Source organism: Sus scrofa, chromosome 1 (assembly GCF_000003025.6).
Source record: "Sus scrofa isolate TJ Tabasco breed Duroc chromosome 1, Sscrofa11.1, whole genome shotgun sequence".
Lineage (NCBI taxonomy): Eukaryota > Metazoa > Chordata > Mammalia > Artiodactyla > Suidae > Sus > Sus scrofa.
The window spans coordinates 64,128,482-64,144,647 of NC_010443.5; the positions used below are offsets into that span (position 1 = coordinate 64,128,482).

Here is a 16,166-nt window from a genome sequence, read left to right on the forward strand (position 1 = left end):
TCTTTATCATCATCCAAGGAAGTGGTCAAAAGGACCTTCAAAGCAAAGAAGGAGAGCAGTGTTAAGCCTGGGAACTACCTTCTTTTGAAACATCAAGGACTGGATGTGTCTATGAAATAATGGGACCAGCCTTCTTCCGTGACTCTGAAGCTATTAGAGATAAGTTCCAAAAATGTGTTCAGAAATGGAGGCATGTAGTGCCTCTGTGCTCCCCTAGTGAGTCTGTTGGTTTAGATGGGTTATTCTCACTGGGGGATGATTTTGCTTTCAGGGTACATGTGTAATATCTGGCATCATGTTTGGTTGTCACCAGGATTGGGGGTGCTCTTGGCATCTAGTGAATAGAGGTCAGGGATCCTGCTAAACATGTTACAATGAACGGGATACCCCCCTAGCAAAAAATGTCAGGATGTCAATTTCACTGAGTTTGTGAGATGCTGCTCTGGGTCTAGTGTCCAGCCAGTACAGCATGTGGAGACCATGGTATCTGTCTGCTGCCACCTCAGCCACGTGATTTATTTCTGGCCACCAGAATCCATGTGTATTCTTCTCCAACTGAGTTTTTACTTTAAATCTGCCATCTCTGCTTTCACTGGTCAACCCTGATCCCACCACCAGCTGTCCTCCACAACTCTATCATCTCTGCAATGGACTTTCCTTCTCTGTCACAACACAGACCCTCCCTTGCCCACCTTTGAGACTTCCCCTGTGCCCTGTGGAACAGTTGCACCAGGACCGTACATGTGCCCTGCTGTATCATTTCCCTCACCCAGAAAAGCTCCAAGCATCACCTGCCTTCCCTGAGACCTGTCTTCTTCTGAGGCACCATTTCTTTTGTAGCCCTCTCAAGTCCTGGCATTATTTTCTCGTATATTATGTCTTATAGCAGTGGGTAGAGAGATCATTGTCACTCTGGCACATAGTTTTGCTTCTAGATCATTACTCCTTATATCCATTGTTGGAGAAAACAATAAACCAACCAAGATAGGCACTTCTGAAGGTTGTGTTCCTCAACTCTCTCCTCCCCTCATTCACTGCTGGCAGGGTACTTCCCTGCATTCACTGAGCATTTGGCACCTGGCTGTCCATCTTCCTTTTCACCACAAACCCTTTACAACTTCCTGGTTCCCTCATTGTTTGTGTGAGGATCTGTCCAAGTTCATGGTCTTGATTTCCACCTTGCTCATTTCTAAGGACCTTCTCCCTCCCTCAGCCACCTGCTGCCATGGTCGTGCCCTGGATCTTGCATCTCCAGTAGTCACTTTGTTTCTGAAACCACGGCATCAGCCTTTACCAGGACCTTGTAGCTTGCTGATTTACCTGCCCCCACAGTGGTTGTACTTTGACCTCACTGCAGTGTCTACATCTGCTGGCCCTATCAGTTTCTACCAACCCAGCAGTACTTTCCTTCCCTCATTTTCCTTCTTACCTGGTTTAGATTCTATCACTTTTTTAAATCCTCAGTTTCTCTTGATCTCTGCATTCCTGATGCACTTGCCTGAAAAAAAAAATCAAATCCACATGAACTCAAATATCCATGTTTCCATGACCATATCATCTAGTGGATATTGGTTCCACTAAATCTTTAGAGTCAACAAGCGAAATAATGCCCGAAGTTTCTTGGTTTTTGTTTTTGTTTTTTTTTTTTTCCTTTTTTTTGGCCTACCTGAGGCATATGGAATTCCTCTGCCAGGATCAGATCTGAGCCACAATCAAGACCTAAGTCACAGCTGTGGCAGTGCCCTGGATCCTTAACCCACTGTGCTGGGCTAGGGATAGAACTTGCGTCCCAGTACTCCCAAAACACCACCAATCCCATTGTGCCACACTGGGAATTCTCCGAAATTTTCCTCTGTGTTTTTGTTTCACTTATTCCCTTGTTCCTGCTACTCAAAAGGCAGTCCTTTTCCACAACTGAGCCCAGCCCTGCTTCTGTTTTGAATCCTATCTTTCTTATCTTCTCAGCAGCCTTTGACTGTTGGTTGTCTCTCAGCTGTGTTCTGGAAACAGCTGTGCTTCTGTTACCTCTCTATCCAGATGAGTTTTAGACTTTTAGCCGCGGCCTCTTTCTGAGCTCCAGGTCCTGCATCCTGCCTGCCCTTGTCCTTAGAGTTCCAGCCACGAACATTCTGTAGACTGTGTAAGGGCCATGCTCCCTTCTGCCACAGGATCGGAGCACTTGCTGTCCCCTTGCCTGGAGAACTCATACCCTCTTGCCAGGGTAATGTGTTCTGATCCTTCAGCCCAGCTCCAGTATTATTCCTTCAAGAAGGCTAGATTATTTGATTAAAGTGTAACTGCCTCGTTAAACTAAGGGTTCCACAAGGGCTGCTGCAGTTTGGTTTGTTCATCATTTTATCTGCAGTATCTGGTACAATACCTGCCCAGGATGAATAAACGTTTGTTGAATGAATGAAGAAAGGAAGGAAACAAGACTATCCATTTATAATTAAGTTCCTTTCTTCATAGTATTCATCACTTACTGGTCATCCAGTAAGCATATTCGATCTTCTTTGCTTATTATTTGGCCATTGCTGTTAATTACTAATTTTTTTTTTGTGGGTGTGCTTTTTAGGGCTGCACCTGTGGCATATGGAGAGTCCCTGGCTAGGGTTCCAATCGAAGCTACAGCTGCTGGCCCATGCCACAGCCACAGCAATAGCAACGTGGGATCCAAGCCATGTCTGTGACCTGCACCACAGCTCACAGCAACGCCAGATCCTTAACAATCTGAGCAAGGCCAGGGATCGAACCTACAACCTCATGGTTCCTAGTTGGATTCGTTTCTGCTGTGCCACAGTGGGAACTCCCAATTACTAGTATTAATTTAAAAGTATCTATAAATTATAAAGTATACTATAAAAATAAAATTAAGTTCCATACTGGTTTGTTTTAAGCAACCTGTCTGCTTAAATAAATAGAGTTGTTTGAATATTAATGTATTTAATTTTTATTAAAATATTTTGACTGTAGAATTGAAGTGTTTAGAGCACAATTTATCAATAGCCTGAATTGACATAATCATGCATAATGCCAGTACTATCAGGTTTTTTTGTCCAGTCCTTTTTCTTTATTGTGTAAAGTAATCTATTTAGGAAATGAGGGTCTTTCTACTATTTGAATGTTTTTGGTATATAAGTATGTAATGCCTCATTACTCAAAGACTACTTGCATATACTTTGTCTAAATACTCAATAAACATTGATATATAAATGGACTTAAATATTAAATTTAAAATGCAGATGTGCTTAAAAACAAGACAGGACAGCTGTTTTGGAATTTGTATCTTATGAACTGACTGAACTCAGTTAAAATTTATGCTATGAAAATGAGACCCTGAGAGATTTCTATAATCAAATATATTAACTACAACAAACTTGAATAGCAGTTTGTACCCACATGGTGCTTCGTGATAAGTATCGTATTCATGATGTTATGAACACCATGCTCTGCATTTGATTTTTTAGTTTTTATTGTTAACTCCAGAATGAAAGTTAAAAACTTGTAGTCATGAATGGTTGTCTTCCTTGAGACCTCATTTATTTATCTCCCGTTACTGTATGCTAACCTCAGGCCAATCAAATGATTGCTCCCTGCATCACTAAAAAGCAATTTCTTGCTCAAGGAGTCTGGTGCTTCCCAGGTTGTGCTGACAGAGGCTGAGCCCTGTGAGATTCAGCAACAGCCCAGGCTCATCGGCACCTGGAGCCCTTTTAGAGTTCAGGTGGAAAGAAACGAGAGACACATCCTAGGGAACTTGTAGACTGTCCAGTAGAACCATAATGTGAAGTGTGTGTGTGTGTGTGTGTGTGTGTGTGTATTTAAAACTTTTCAATCAGACACATTTTTTAAAAAATAAAAAAAATAAAGAGTTCCCACTGTCACACAGTGGGTTACTAATCTGGGTGTGGCAGCTTGAGTGGAGTCCCTGTGGAGGTGCAGGTTCAACCCCTGGCCTGGCGCAATGGTTAAATGATGCCAGGTTGCCACAGCTAAGGCTCAGATTCAGTCCCTGGCCCAAGAACTTTCATGTGCCATGGGAGTGCCCATAAAATTTAAAAAAAGTAAAGACAAAAGAAAGAGGTAAAATGAATTTTAATAATATATTTAGCCCAGTATACCTCAAATTTCAACATGTAATCAGTATAAAAATATTAATGAGGTTGTTTTGCATTCTTTTTTTTCCTACTATATCTTTGACATCCAGTGTACATTTTCCACTTCCAAGCACATCTGCCACATTTTAAGTACTCAAAAGCCAAATATAACTCATGACTATTACATTGGACAGTGCAGTTCTAGGGAATTCTTCAGAGGAAAGGGTTTGGGGGTTGCCTTGAGGAAGCCAGGTCATCCTCTGCACTCACTTGTGAATTTTGAAATGGCAGTGTTGCTTCCATGGAAGACCTTTCCCAATTTTAGGGTGATACTTAAATCTATATACCCTCAGGACACGTGGCTCCTGTTTTATGCATTTTTCTTTGGGTTTTTTTCTTGAGATTCTTTTCTAGTAATTTAGAAAGTTTTAGGACTATGCTTTTCTTTCCTTCTTCCTCGTTTACCAAATAATGTAGGGGCATTGCTGTAAGTTGGGAGCTCCAGTTTGCTAATTCATATAAGTTTTTGATGCCAAGGGAGCCAGCCATTTGTAAGCTTAGGACTACTCCCCACCCTAATTTAGACATGGTTCATGATGGTCTTTGAATCACCTCCTCCCTGGTTTATGATTATTGGCTTACATGGGCCTGTGGCTGTCCATTTGTGTGCTATGGCCACTTGTGCCTTAGCATTTAAGGGGTTGAGGTTTTTTGCAGATTTACATCTGAGAGCTGAGTGGGAAGTTATTTTCAAAATACAATAATGACTTGTTGATTAATGGGCCTTTATTTCTTGCCAAATGTTGGAGTATTTGTTTCTGCTTTTAAGGATTCTAACATATTGGTTCCAAAATATTTAGAATCTTGTGCCAAGTATTGCCTTAAATATTTAGCATACTGTTTTCTTTAAGCTTGAATATTTCAGCCCCAACTGAATGATCCTGTGAAATGGTGCAGCATCACAATTGTTTCAGAACCGAGCCCTTTATTCTTTGCCAAATTTCAGTTTACAGCTGCTCTTTCCCTGGCAAGATTTATTCTCTGTCAGTGGAGATCTGAAATGCAAATACTGATTCAGTCTTAATAATAAGGACATGAATTATGGCTCTATATTTGGAGAATGAGTAAGGAAATATTATGAGGTAATTATTTTAACATATTCTTCTGTTCCACCACAAATGAAATTTCAAAATACATTTATTTAGCATTTAAGGTGATATTAAAAGGGAGGAAAGTTATAAAAGTTTCAGAGAAATGTTTTAAGATTATAATAATTAAAGTATTTTCTATCTTCAAACTTAGAGAACAAAAAATACATTTTTGTGAAGCATGTTTTCAAACACTTCTTATCACTATCTCATGTTTATTTTGAAATATAAATGTTTATTTTTCTTTAAAGGTAACTTTCATGTTGAGATTAATTATGCACAATCTAAATATAAAATTAATATGGACTTTGGGATTTTTCACCTCTAGCCTAGATTTTTGAGATCTTTACAGACTGTCTTTTATTTTATTTTTATTGCTTTTTAGGCCTGTACCTGAGGCATGTGGGATTTGCCAGGCTAGGGGTTGAATCAGAGCTGCAGCTGAAGCCTATGCCAGAGCCACGGCAACACCGGATCCAAGCTGTGTCTGCGACCTACACCACAGCTCACAGCAATACCAGATCCTTAACCCACTGAGCCAAGCCAGGGATTGAACCCATGTCCTCCTGGATACTAGTTGAGTTTGTTACTGCTGAACCACAACAGAAACTCCAGATTATAATTTTTTGATTTTATTTTGGGTTTTCTTGTTTCTTTTATTTTTTAAACAGGAGAATGAATTACATCATTGTGTTCATGTGACAGGTTCTCAAAATGCTTGATCTTAGACTATCAGGTTTCTTATCTATGAAAGAGAGATAATATTAGTACCTGCCTTATAGGGTTGATATGAAGATTAAATGAATTAATAATTGTAAATCACTAGAATAATTCATGACTTTGTGTTTGTAAAATATGTAAAAATGTCACCCTTTTAGGAAAGATTTTTTAAAGACTATTCTGAAGCTTACTTAGCTCATGTCATATTTCTATTACTGTTCACTTCCCTCATTTCTTTAACTGAGCCATGCTATCTCCATTCTAGGCTTTGCATAGCAAATTGTAAAAGTGTTGTTTATGCTTCTGAGTGTGGTTTTCAATTACTGACTTTAAAAATCTGCCTATAGCTAGAGCCACTAGATGAATATTCGATGACAGTAACCATTTCCAAACTCACTGCTGCATTTCAACTGAAAATAATCCTCCCACCTTCCCACGAGAACTTCCTATATCATCACCTCCTGTCAAGTTTCTTTTTTTTTCTCTCAATAGTTCTGACATTTCTCAGGCTCCCCAGTGAAAAAAAAAAAGTCTGATAAAATTTACTGGCTGCATTCTGGCATTTCATTTGGTTTACTTTAAGGTGATTTGTGCTGAACTGTAATTTACCAGCCAACTGGCACCATCGGTTGGGCAGAGCTGTCAGATAAACCAACCGTGCAGACTAGGCTGGTGGTGACTCCCTGGCTCCCCGGAATAGCTCTTTCACACTCCGAGGGAGAGACGGGGTGCAGGAGTTGTCAGGATGGGAGAGACAGCATTCACTCATTCCTGTGGTATCTCTACTCAGCTTCAAGAAGAGTCTGCAGGCAGAAATAGAGCTTGATGGCCCTTGTTCTCATCCTGAGGGGTAACTAATGTATGACTGGTGTAGCTCATGCTTCTTGGTCTAGTGCCAGTTCTGAGAGTCTGGAGTGCTGTGGAGATTTTCATGGGTCTAGGATGGAATTGTTCATAATTATCTACAAATTCAGTTTGCAGTTGGTATTTATGGCATTACTTCTACATTATTCCAGGAAGATCTGGGGTTTCACCCAGGAGTTTTGAAAGCATAGCAGTTCACAAAAGAACAAAAAATATATTACACAGTCGTTCCAAGTCTAGTACAGTGATCACACATGGACATTGTGGGCTGATGACATGTTTTACTTTCAGCCTTAACTTTTTTTTTTTTTTCATTTACAATGACATTTCTTTCGATATTCTCCTGGTGGTACATAATTTCCTAAGTTAAATAATAAGCTGCTGTGGTTTAATTGATAGTCTTTTGCATGAAATGGTCACTGGCAGCCCTTTTTATGCTTTATCAACATTTGCTCAGTTTTGTTTTATTTGTTGTTGTGTCTTGTGGGGAGACTTGGTAACTTCCCATGTCTCTGGTGAGCCATGCAGGTGCAGTGGATTCTGTGCTGGATGAGGGCACAGCAGTGATCAAGTTCTGAGCATGGATGAATCCCATATAGGTGGAACAAATCTTGAAAGGGAATCAGCTAGAGAGGGGTTCCCAAAGTGGAAGGGGTCACACACATATGTACACACATCCAGAGAAAGCTTTGGCCATAGAGATGTACACATCTAAGGGTCTGGGGGCCTGGAAGCAGAGGCACACAGACACAGATGGACACCCATGAACACACATTCTGAAAGAGGGGGACTGTGAAGGTGAGGAAAAGAGAATTAGAAAAAAGGAAAGCAGGAGAATGGTGGAAAACGGGGACTGGGAGGGTCACAGTACTGCTGGCGTTGGGATCCACATTCCCTGAGTAGCTGTTGAAGGAGGAAGGGAGCGTGGGGGTGGCCAGCCTGGTGAGAGGAAGAATGCTGACTTGATTGCTCTCCTTCACAGTATTCAAGAAATGCTGACAGGCCAGAGGCTCTGCCACTCGGAATCTCACAATGATAGTGTCCTGGCAGCACTGAATCAGCAGAGAAGTGATGGCATCCTCTGCGATGTCACCCTGATAGCTGAGGAGCAGAAATTCCATGCTCACAAGGCTGTCCTCGCCGCCTGCAGCGACTATTTCCGGGTAAGTCACGGTAGTTTGTGTATTTGTTGCTCTTAAAACATGAATAAATAGAGGGTGACAGCTTCCTGAACTGACATGTGAGTCAGCCAGTTAGACATCAGTCCCAGTGTTGTGAATGTGAGGGGCCTTCCTGGTCAGGCTGTAATTGGGGCCCCAATGGGATCCTCCCAGGGCTGGACCCTGGATGTCCCTCCAAGGGGAAGCATGCCTCTCCTCTGTGTCTGAGCCAAGGGGCATTGGACACTTTGTCACCCTAAGAAAGTGTGGCATTGCAATGTGCTATAGCGGGGTGCAGCCTGGGGGGTGGGGACAGATGTTTCTGGATTCAGGTTTAGAAGGACACTCTGTAAAACAATTTTTTTTTAAATTCCATAAATATATAGTGTTTTTGATTTTCTATGGATGTTCTGGTATTAGTGCTTTCAACATTCTGCTTTAGGGACAGAGATGGAATTGGCCCAAAGGGTATTTATGGTCGATATTATTGGTTGATTTTTATTATTTGTGGGTATCTCTTTGGCTGAAGACATGTTGTCTAGTTTAGTAGAACTTTGTTTTTATTTATTTATTATTTTTAATTTTTTTTGCCATTTCTAGGGCCGCTCCTGCGGCATATGGAGGTTCCCAGGCTAGGGGTGGAATCAGAGCTGTAGCCGCTGGCTTACACCAGGGCCACAGCAACGTGGGATCCGAGCCGCATCTGCAGCCTACACCACAGCTCACGGCAATGCTGGATCCTTAACCCACTGAGCAAGGCCAGGGATCGAACTCGAAACCTCATGGTTCCTAGTCGGATTTGTTAACCACTGATCTACGACGGGAACTCCTAGAACTTTGAAATTTGATTTCTAGTGGCTAATGATATGTGACGATGTATTTATTCTTGTTTTTTTTTTTTTTTTAAGATGAGTGCATAGTGTATGGTTATAGTTAAATTTAATGTCATTTATTTAGTGTTTCCTGTGATTCAGGTAGTAGACAAAGGACTTTATATGCATATCTCATTTAATTCTCACAGTAATCCATTTTATAAATATATAGACTATGAAAATTACCATTTTACATATAAGGAAACTGACTCTCAGTGACTAAGTAATAAGTCACACAGTTCTGAAATGGCAAGTCTATAATCAAAATCCATGTCTGACTCTTAACCAGCACGCTAATCTACCTCACACGTATATAAGAAATTTGTGACAATTATTAATCAGATTTTTTGAAGTATCAATTTCTTAATCTACATAGTTCTTATTTCATATTCTTTTCAATGTTATTTCAGTTAACTAGTGACTAGGTAATAATTTCAAAACATTGAAGCATTCAGTCTCTCAGTCTCTTTATAAATTAGAATACACATTTAACTGTGAATTAAAACCATTTTTTCTGGAGTTCCCGTTGTGGCTCAGTGGTTAACGAATCTGAGTAAGAACCATGAGGTTGCGGGTTCGATCCCTGGCCTTGCTCAGTGGGTTAAGGATCCGGTGTTGCCGTGAGCTGTGGTGTAGGTTGCAGACTCTGCTTGGATCTGGCATTGCTGTGGCTCTGGCGTGGAGTGGCGCCTACAGCTCCGATTTGACCCCTGGCCTGGGAACCTCCATATGCTGCGGGTGCGGCCCCAGAAAAGACAAAAAGCCAAAAAAAAATAATGATAATTAAAAAATAAAGAAAACCGTTTTTTCTTACCAAAGTCTCAAAATGATATAGAAACCGACTCCAGCCTGGGGCAATATGTTGTCTTGATTTGGAAGTTTTGTTTTGTTTTGTTTTGGATGTACCTGTGGCATATGGAAGTTCCCTGGCCAGGGATCAAACCAGTGCCATAGCAGTGACCCTAGCCCTGTGGTGATGCTTGATCTTTAACTTGCTGTGCCACAGCAGAACTCCTGATTTGGAAGTTTTCAATAGGAATCTTGTGTTTTGATGCTCACTAGATAACATCAACTGTACTCAGTTGCCAACTATCAGTTAAAGAGAATTTTCAAAGATGCCAAATCATAAAAGAAAGATTTTTAAAAAAATTGTTTTAAATATGAGGAAACCTAATAATGTGGATTATAAAGAGATAATTACTTAAAACGTCTATCTAAAATTAAAAATAGGGATTTAAGGAGTTCTCTTGTGGCTGAGTGGGTTAAGGATCTGATGTTGTCACTGCATCGGCTCTGGTCACCTCTGTGGCAGGGGTTCTATCCCTGGCCCAGGAACTTTGGCTTGCTGTGGATGTGGCCAAAAAAGAAAAAAAGTAAAGATTTAATTCTAAACTGCAGAAATGAAGCAGAATATCTATAAAGTGACCTTACAGTTTCATTAATATAATGCCCATTTTTACACTCTCACATTGTTAGTCATTAATCCAAAAAGCTTATAGTACTTGGAATGCTTTTGAAATAACTTATTTTGAGTTGTTATATACAGTATGCGCACAGAATATGAGTTTTTTTCTTTTGCACACCATAATATAGCCCTCTTGGTTCTTAGCTTCTCTCTTCCTGGGTCTCAGTATGTTGGGTTTTGTGCATGCGTATATAGGAGAGGGAAGATGTGAGTGTATCCACAGGAGCACCAAAGAGCATTTCACTTGTTGCTGAAGTTTGTACTCCAAGTTTTTCATCTTTTTTGCGACAATGTCCCTCATACTCCGACAGAGTGCCTGCTTTAAAATACTGATGTTATAAAGCCTGCGAAGAAAGCTCTTTTACTCTCATCTGCAGATAAGGAAACTAAATTGCAGTATGTTTAAATAACTTGCCCAAGGACTGCCAAATACTAAGTAGAAGAGCTGATTTCCACATACCAGAGCATTTGTCTCCTTGAGTACCAACCAAATTGTGCTTTTCCTACTTAACTATGTGCCCTGCTAGATTCATACACTGTTCCTTTAATTTCATGACTTGCTTGTGAGGTAGAATTTCAGTGACTTGTGGGTTGACTGTTCAGATGTAGAAACCAAGGCAAACTTGGAATCATTGGCACTTAACTCTTTTCTGGGCAGTATGCTAAGTGCTATAGTTAGTTATACAATATTTTACCAAACGTAAAATATTGAATGCTATGGAACTTGTAATACAGTTGTTATTAGAGGAAACCATTTTTGCCTTGTACCTTGTGTCTTTGTCAGCTTTTGTTGCATAACAAACCACACTAAAACTTAGAAGCTGGATAGTTCCTCTGGCCTGCCAGCTTCCATGATTGATGCTGGATTCATTCTCACATCAGCAGTTAACTGGAGTGTTGGCTGGAGATTAGATAATCTCAGTTGGCCTTGTTCACCTGTCTGGTGATTGGTAGACTGTGGTTGGGGTTGTAGGGGACACTGGGCCTGTATTTCTCATAAGCAAGCTAGCTTGGGCTATTTCACATGACAACTAAATTCTGAAAACGGTAAGAGGGCTCACTTCAATGCACAGGTGCTTTTCAAGCTTCTGTTTGCCTCATGTTTACTAATGTCCCGTTGGCCAAACAAGTCACATGGCCCGGCTGAGTCAGTGTAAGAGGGTCTATGAAAGGGCATGGATGCAGGCAGGGGAAGAATTTGTTGCCATTTTGCAACCTATCACTATCAAGAACTGTCAAGGATCTGTGATTTATGTGGGTTGGGAACCAGCAAGTTAGTCTATCACAGATTCAGAGATTCTGCTAGAAGACATGAAAATCTCAAGTCACACAAAGTGGGTTGTTATAGGAGAGGTTCATTGAGCTTAGGGAACCCAAATCTTTCATAATGGGTCGGAAACGTATCTGTCCTTTGCTCTGGAGGAAAATATTATTATACTGGACAGTAAGCATGCCTACCCTTTGCTCTGCAAAGAGACACTCTTATCTCTTAGGATCTTATGCAAAACTAATCTTTGCTCTGAAAGGAGATACCACTCTGTCCTCCAAGCCTGTTTGCTATAGAAACACCCTTGAAAAGAGAGTTCAGAACAAGGACACTCAGTGCCTCACTCACAATACATACAGAAGCGTGAGATACCCATGGAGAATTGCCTCCTAACCACCACATGCTATGAACTATAATTATATCTGTCTTCCTTGTGTCTTAATGTTCTACACTTAGAGTAGGATTACCAAGTGTCCTGTTGTAGTAGTTTCTGTATCTCTCACATCACTTAAATGTTACCTCAGTACTCAGTAAATATTTATTAAGTGAATTAAAAATGTTTTCTGATTTTCAGAGAATTCCATGTATATTTCAATTTTAACATCTTGCATATAAAATATGCAAATTATTTATGGATTTTTCTTTCCAGTGTGATCTATTAGCATTAATTAGGGCTCTGACCTAAATAGATTTTTGTACTCTGTATTCTGATATCTGGCAGATTATTTTAAAGCTGAAGTTATTGTTCTGATTCAGGAAATGTGGGACAGCAAGAGCGAGAAGGCCCAAGTTTTGATGTAAACTTCCTTTACATTGATCTGAGAGATAGTATCAGTTTTTCTCGCTTAAATATGAATAATGAGCAGTTGAGCACAAAATATTGTGGCTTCCTGTGATCATCAGCATTTTAAATGAAAGGGTAGGGACACATTCTTCAACCATAATATGATTTTTTAAAAAAACTAAGTTTAGGCTTTATATTGGCAGTGCGGGCTTAACATGGCAATAGTCAAAAGCTCTAACTGTGTCAGATCAGGGGCTTCTTTTATAAGAGTAAAGTATGGAGTTCCTTCATGACTCAATGGGTTAAGGATCCAGCCTTGTCACTGTTGTGGCTCTGGTTACAGCTGTGATACGGGTTCCATCCCTGGCCTGGGAACTATTGCATACCGAGTATGGCCAAAAAAAAAAAAAAAAAGTTTAAAACAGCACTGGAAGAAAGAAAGGAAGAGCTCAGGAGTCAGACCTGATGTGAATATAGCAAGAGGGACCACGTCTCTCCTTTTGCCATTGTTTCCCAGTCTCTGACAAATAGTAGATGCTATTCTATTTTTTTTGTTTGTTTTTGTTTTTTTTTTTTTAAATCTTTTCCAGGGCTACACCCACAGCATATGGAGGTTCCAAGGCTAGGGGTCTAATTGGAGCTGTAGCCACTGGCCTACACCAAAGCCACAGCAACATGGGATCCGAGCCACATCTGCGACCTACACCACAGCTTACAGCAACACCAGATCCTTAACCCAATGAGCGAGGCCAGGGATTGAACCCGAAACCTCTTGGTTCCTAGTCAGATTTATTAACCACTGAGCCACGACGGGAACTCCACGATGCTATTCTATTAATATCTGTTGGGTTATTCACCCTCTTTGCTAATTACTCTTTGAGCATAGGTAAGCCATCTAGCTTCTGTGAACCTGTGGTTTTTTTTTTGGTCTGTAAATTAGTGATCATAAAGTATAACTCTCAGAATAGTTGGTATAGAGATTCAGATGTGAAGGTGTATAATGCACTTAGCACTGAATCTGATACATAGCAGAACATCAGTAAACATTATCCCTAACCTGGGATCCCTGGTCATGCTTTGACTGGCCAGTTGTGGGAAACAAAGGCTGTTCCCCTTTAGGCTTTCGTGGTTTCAGACTCCCTCACCTTTTGATGGGTCAGAATAACATTTTGGTTTCACCCTTTCCCATTTGGTTATTTTCTGAATCTGACACCTCCTTCCTTCTTGTTTAGAACATTCTAGTAGCCATTTAAGTTTCTCCTCTGGTTGTGCCTTGGCAAACCTGTGTGCAGATAGATGACTGTGTGATTAACTTTCACTCCCCTGCTCAGGTCTTCCAGAGCTTCTCAAGGCCTGTCTGCCAGACCCCTGGAGTGGCCTTCATGCTCTGTAATTATCATTCATCCTCATCTGTGTTTTCCCATCTGTGCTTTGATGTGACAGCCGTAACTGTTCTCCAGATACTCTATTCACCCGAGAGCCTTTTCACTTCTCAGCCTTGCCAGTGTCCATTCCTTCTACCTCAGCCTCCTACTCACCTCTTAGCCTATCTTGTTCATCTTCCAAGGTTTATCACAACCAACAAGTGTTAAGTCCTCTACAGAGCCCTATTCTGTCCACCCATCGCTCTTAATTCATATGCGAGGTTCCTCTTTTCTGAGGCCTCAAGGATCAATAGAACGAAAGGGCAACCTACAGAATAGAAGATAATTTGCAAACCGTCTCTCTGATAATGAGTTAATATCCAAAATATATAAGGGACTCCTACAACCTGATAGTGAAAACCCAAATACTAGGATTAAAAAATAGGCAAAAGATGTTAAAAGACATTTTTCCAAAGAAGGTATACAAATAGCCACAGGCACATGGGCCTGAACAGGTACATGTTCAGCATCACCATCAGGGAAACTGTAATGAAAAATCACCTCACCCTGCTAGCATGGCTGTTCCCAAGACAAGATATTAAAAATGTTAGGATTCTGAGAAAAGGGAACCCATATACACTGTGGGTGGGAATATTAATTGGTGCAGCCACTGTGCAGAACACTATGATTTCTCAAAAACTTGCAAATAGAAGGACCGTAGGATCCAGTAATCCCACGTCTGGGTATATATTCATAGGAAATGAAATCTGGATCTCAAAGAGACATCTGCACTCTCATGTTCATGGCCGTCGTAATCATAATAACTGAGGTGCCAAAACAACCTAAATGTCTGTCTTTGAATGAACAGACGAGGAATATGTTGTGTCTGCCTGTCTGTGTGTGTATGTAATAGAATATTATTTCCTTCTTTCCCATGAGAAAAGGAAATCCTGCCATTTGCAACAACTTGGATGAACCATGAGCAGGTTAACCAAAGTGAAATAAGTCAGACAGAGAAAGACACATATTGCACGATCTCATAGAAACTGAGAATAAAATGGTAGTTGAATAAAATGGTAACTTTCTCCTCTGGTTGTCCCTTGGCAAACCTGTGTGCAGATAGATGACTGTGTGATTAACTTTCACTCCCCTGCTCAGGTCTTCCAGAGCTTCTCAAGGCCTGTCTGCCAGACCCCTGGAGTGGCCTTCATGCTGTGTAATTATCATTCATCCTCATCTGTGAGGTGATGGATGGATGGCTTGACTAACACTTGTTGGTTGTGATAAACCTTGGAAGATGAACAAGATAGGGCTGGGAAGAGGGTGAAATGGAGAAATGCTGGCAAAGGGCACAAACTTCCACTGACACGATGAATAAGTTCTGGGGACTCTAATGTACAGCGGGGTGACTATAGTTAGTAATGGTATATCGCAGACCTGAAAATTTCTGCAAGAGTAGACCTTACAAATTCTTAATACACATGCACAAGAGAACTGTGTGAGGTGATGGATGGATGGCTTGACTAACTTTATTGTGATAACCACTTCACTATATATACATGTATCAAATCATCGCCTTGTATGCCTTAAACTTACACAATGTTAGGGGTTCCCATCATGGTTCAGTGGTTAACGAACCTGACTAGCATCCCTGAGGACAAGGGTTCGATCCCTGGCCTCGCCCAGTGGGTTAAGGATCCGGCGTTGCCATGAGCTGTGGTGTAGGTCACAGATGTGGCTCAGCTCCTACATTGCTGTGGCTGTGGCGTAGGCCGTAGCTACAACTCCAATTAGACCCCTAGCCTGGGAACCTCCATATGCCAGGGGTGTGGCCCTAAAAAGACAACAACAAAAAATGATTAAAAAAAAAAAAAAAACGTACACAATGTTATGTGTCAGTTATGTCTCAGTAAAGCTGGAAAATTGTTTTTAAAAAGCAATCAAAGGTTATGTGTCATGTGTTGCAGTCCCTTTCACTAGTGGCTTCTCTGAGAGTGATGATGACTAGCTGAGGATACATGAAGTCCATCCAAGTAATGTTGAGCAGAGCTGAATGAAGGGGTACTGAACCAGAGGTATCAGGAGAAAATAAGGGCCCTGCGACCTAGGGTGTTTGTGAGAAATGGGGATGAGGCAGCCTCCACCCTCTATGCTGCACAGCCCCTCTGACTTGGGGGCCCCAGTGTGGGCAGCCCTAGGCTCTGGAGGCTGTTTGTTTAACATTTGCTGTCTCTATCTTCCATCTCTGTGAATGCCTACACTTTCTGGTCAAGGAAGCAGATGTCTTGACTGTCTAACATAGCTTCGCATATGTGATGGTAAAGTGATTCAAATATGACATTTTGGAAAGTTAAATATTTGAGTATCATTTTCCATTAGAGCCTCAGTGTGCTCTGCCTATTTAATTTTTAGCTTTGAGAGAAGA

At 40.9% G+C, this 16,166-nt stretch overlaps 1 protein-coding gene across 23 annotated transcripts in view; it reads left to right on the forward strand.

Annotated features, from left to right (window-relative positions):
• The window catches only part of KLHL32 (kelch like family member 32), a 228,515-nt gene that overhangs the window by 49,813 nt on the left and 162,536 nt on the right, over nt 1-16,166 (forward strand). For all 23 annotated transcript variants that reach the window (XM_003480291.3, XM_021073289.1, XM_021073272.1 and 20 more), the window contains one exon: nt 7,812-7,992. In XM_003480291.3, the coding sequence (XP_003480339.2) occupies nt 7,812-7,992 (181 nt within the window). The remainder of the gene's footprint in view (nt 1-7,811; nt 7,993-16,166) is intronic.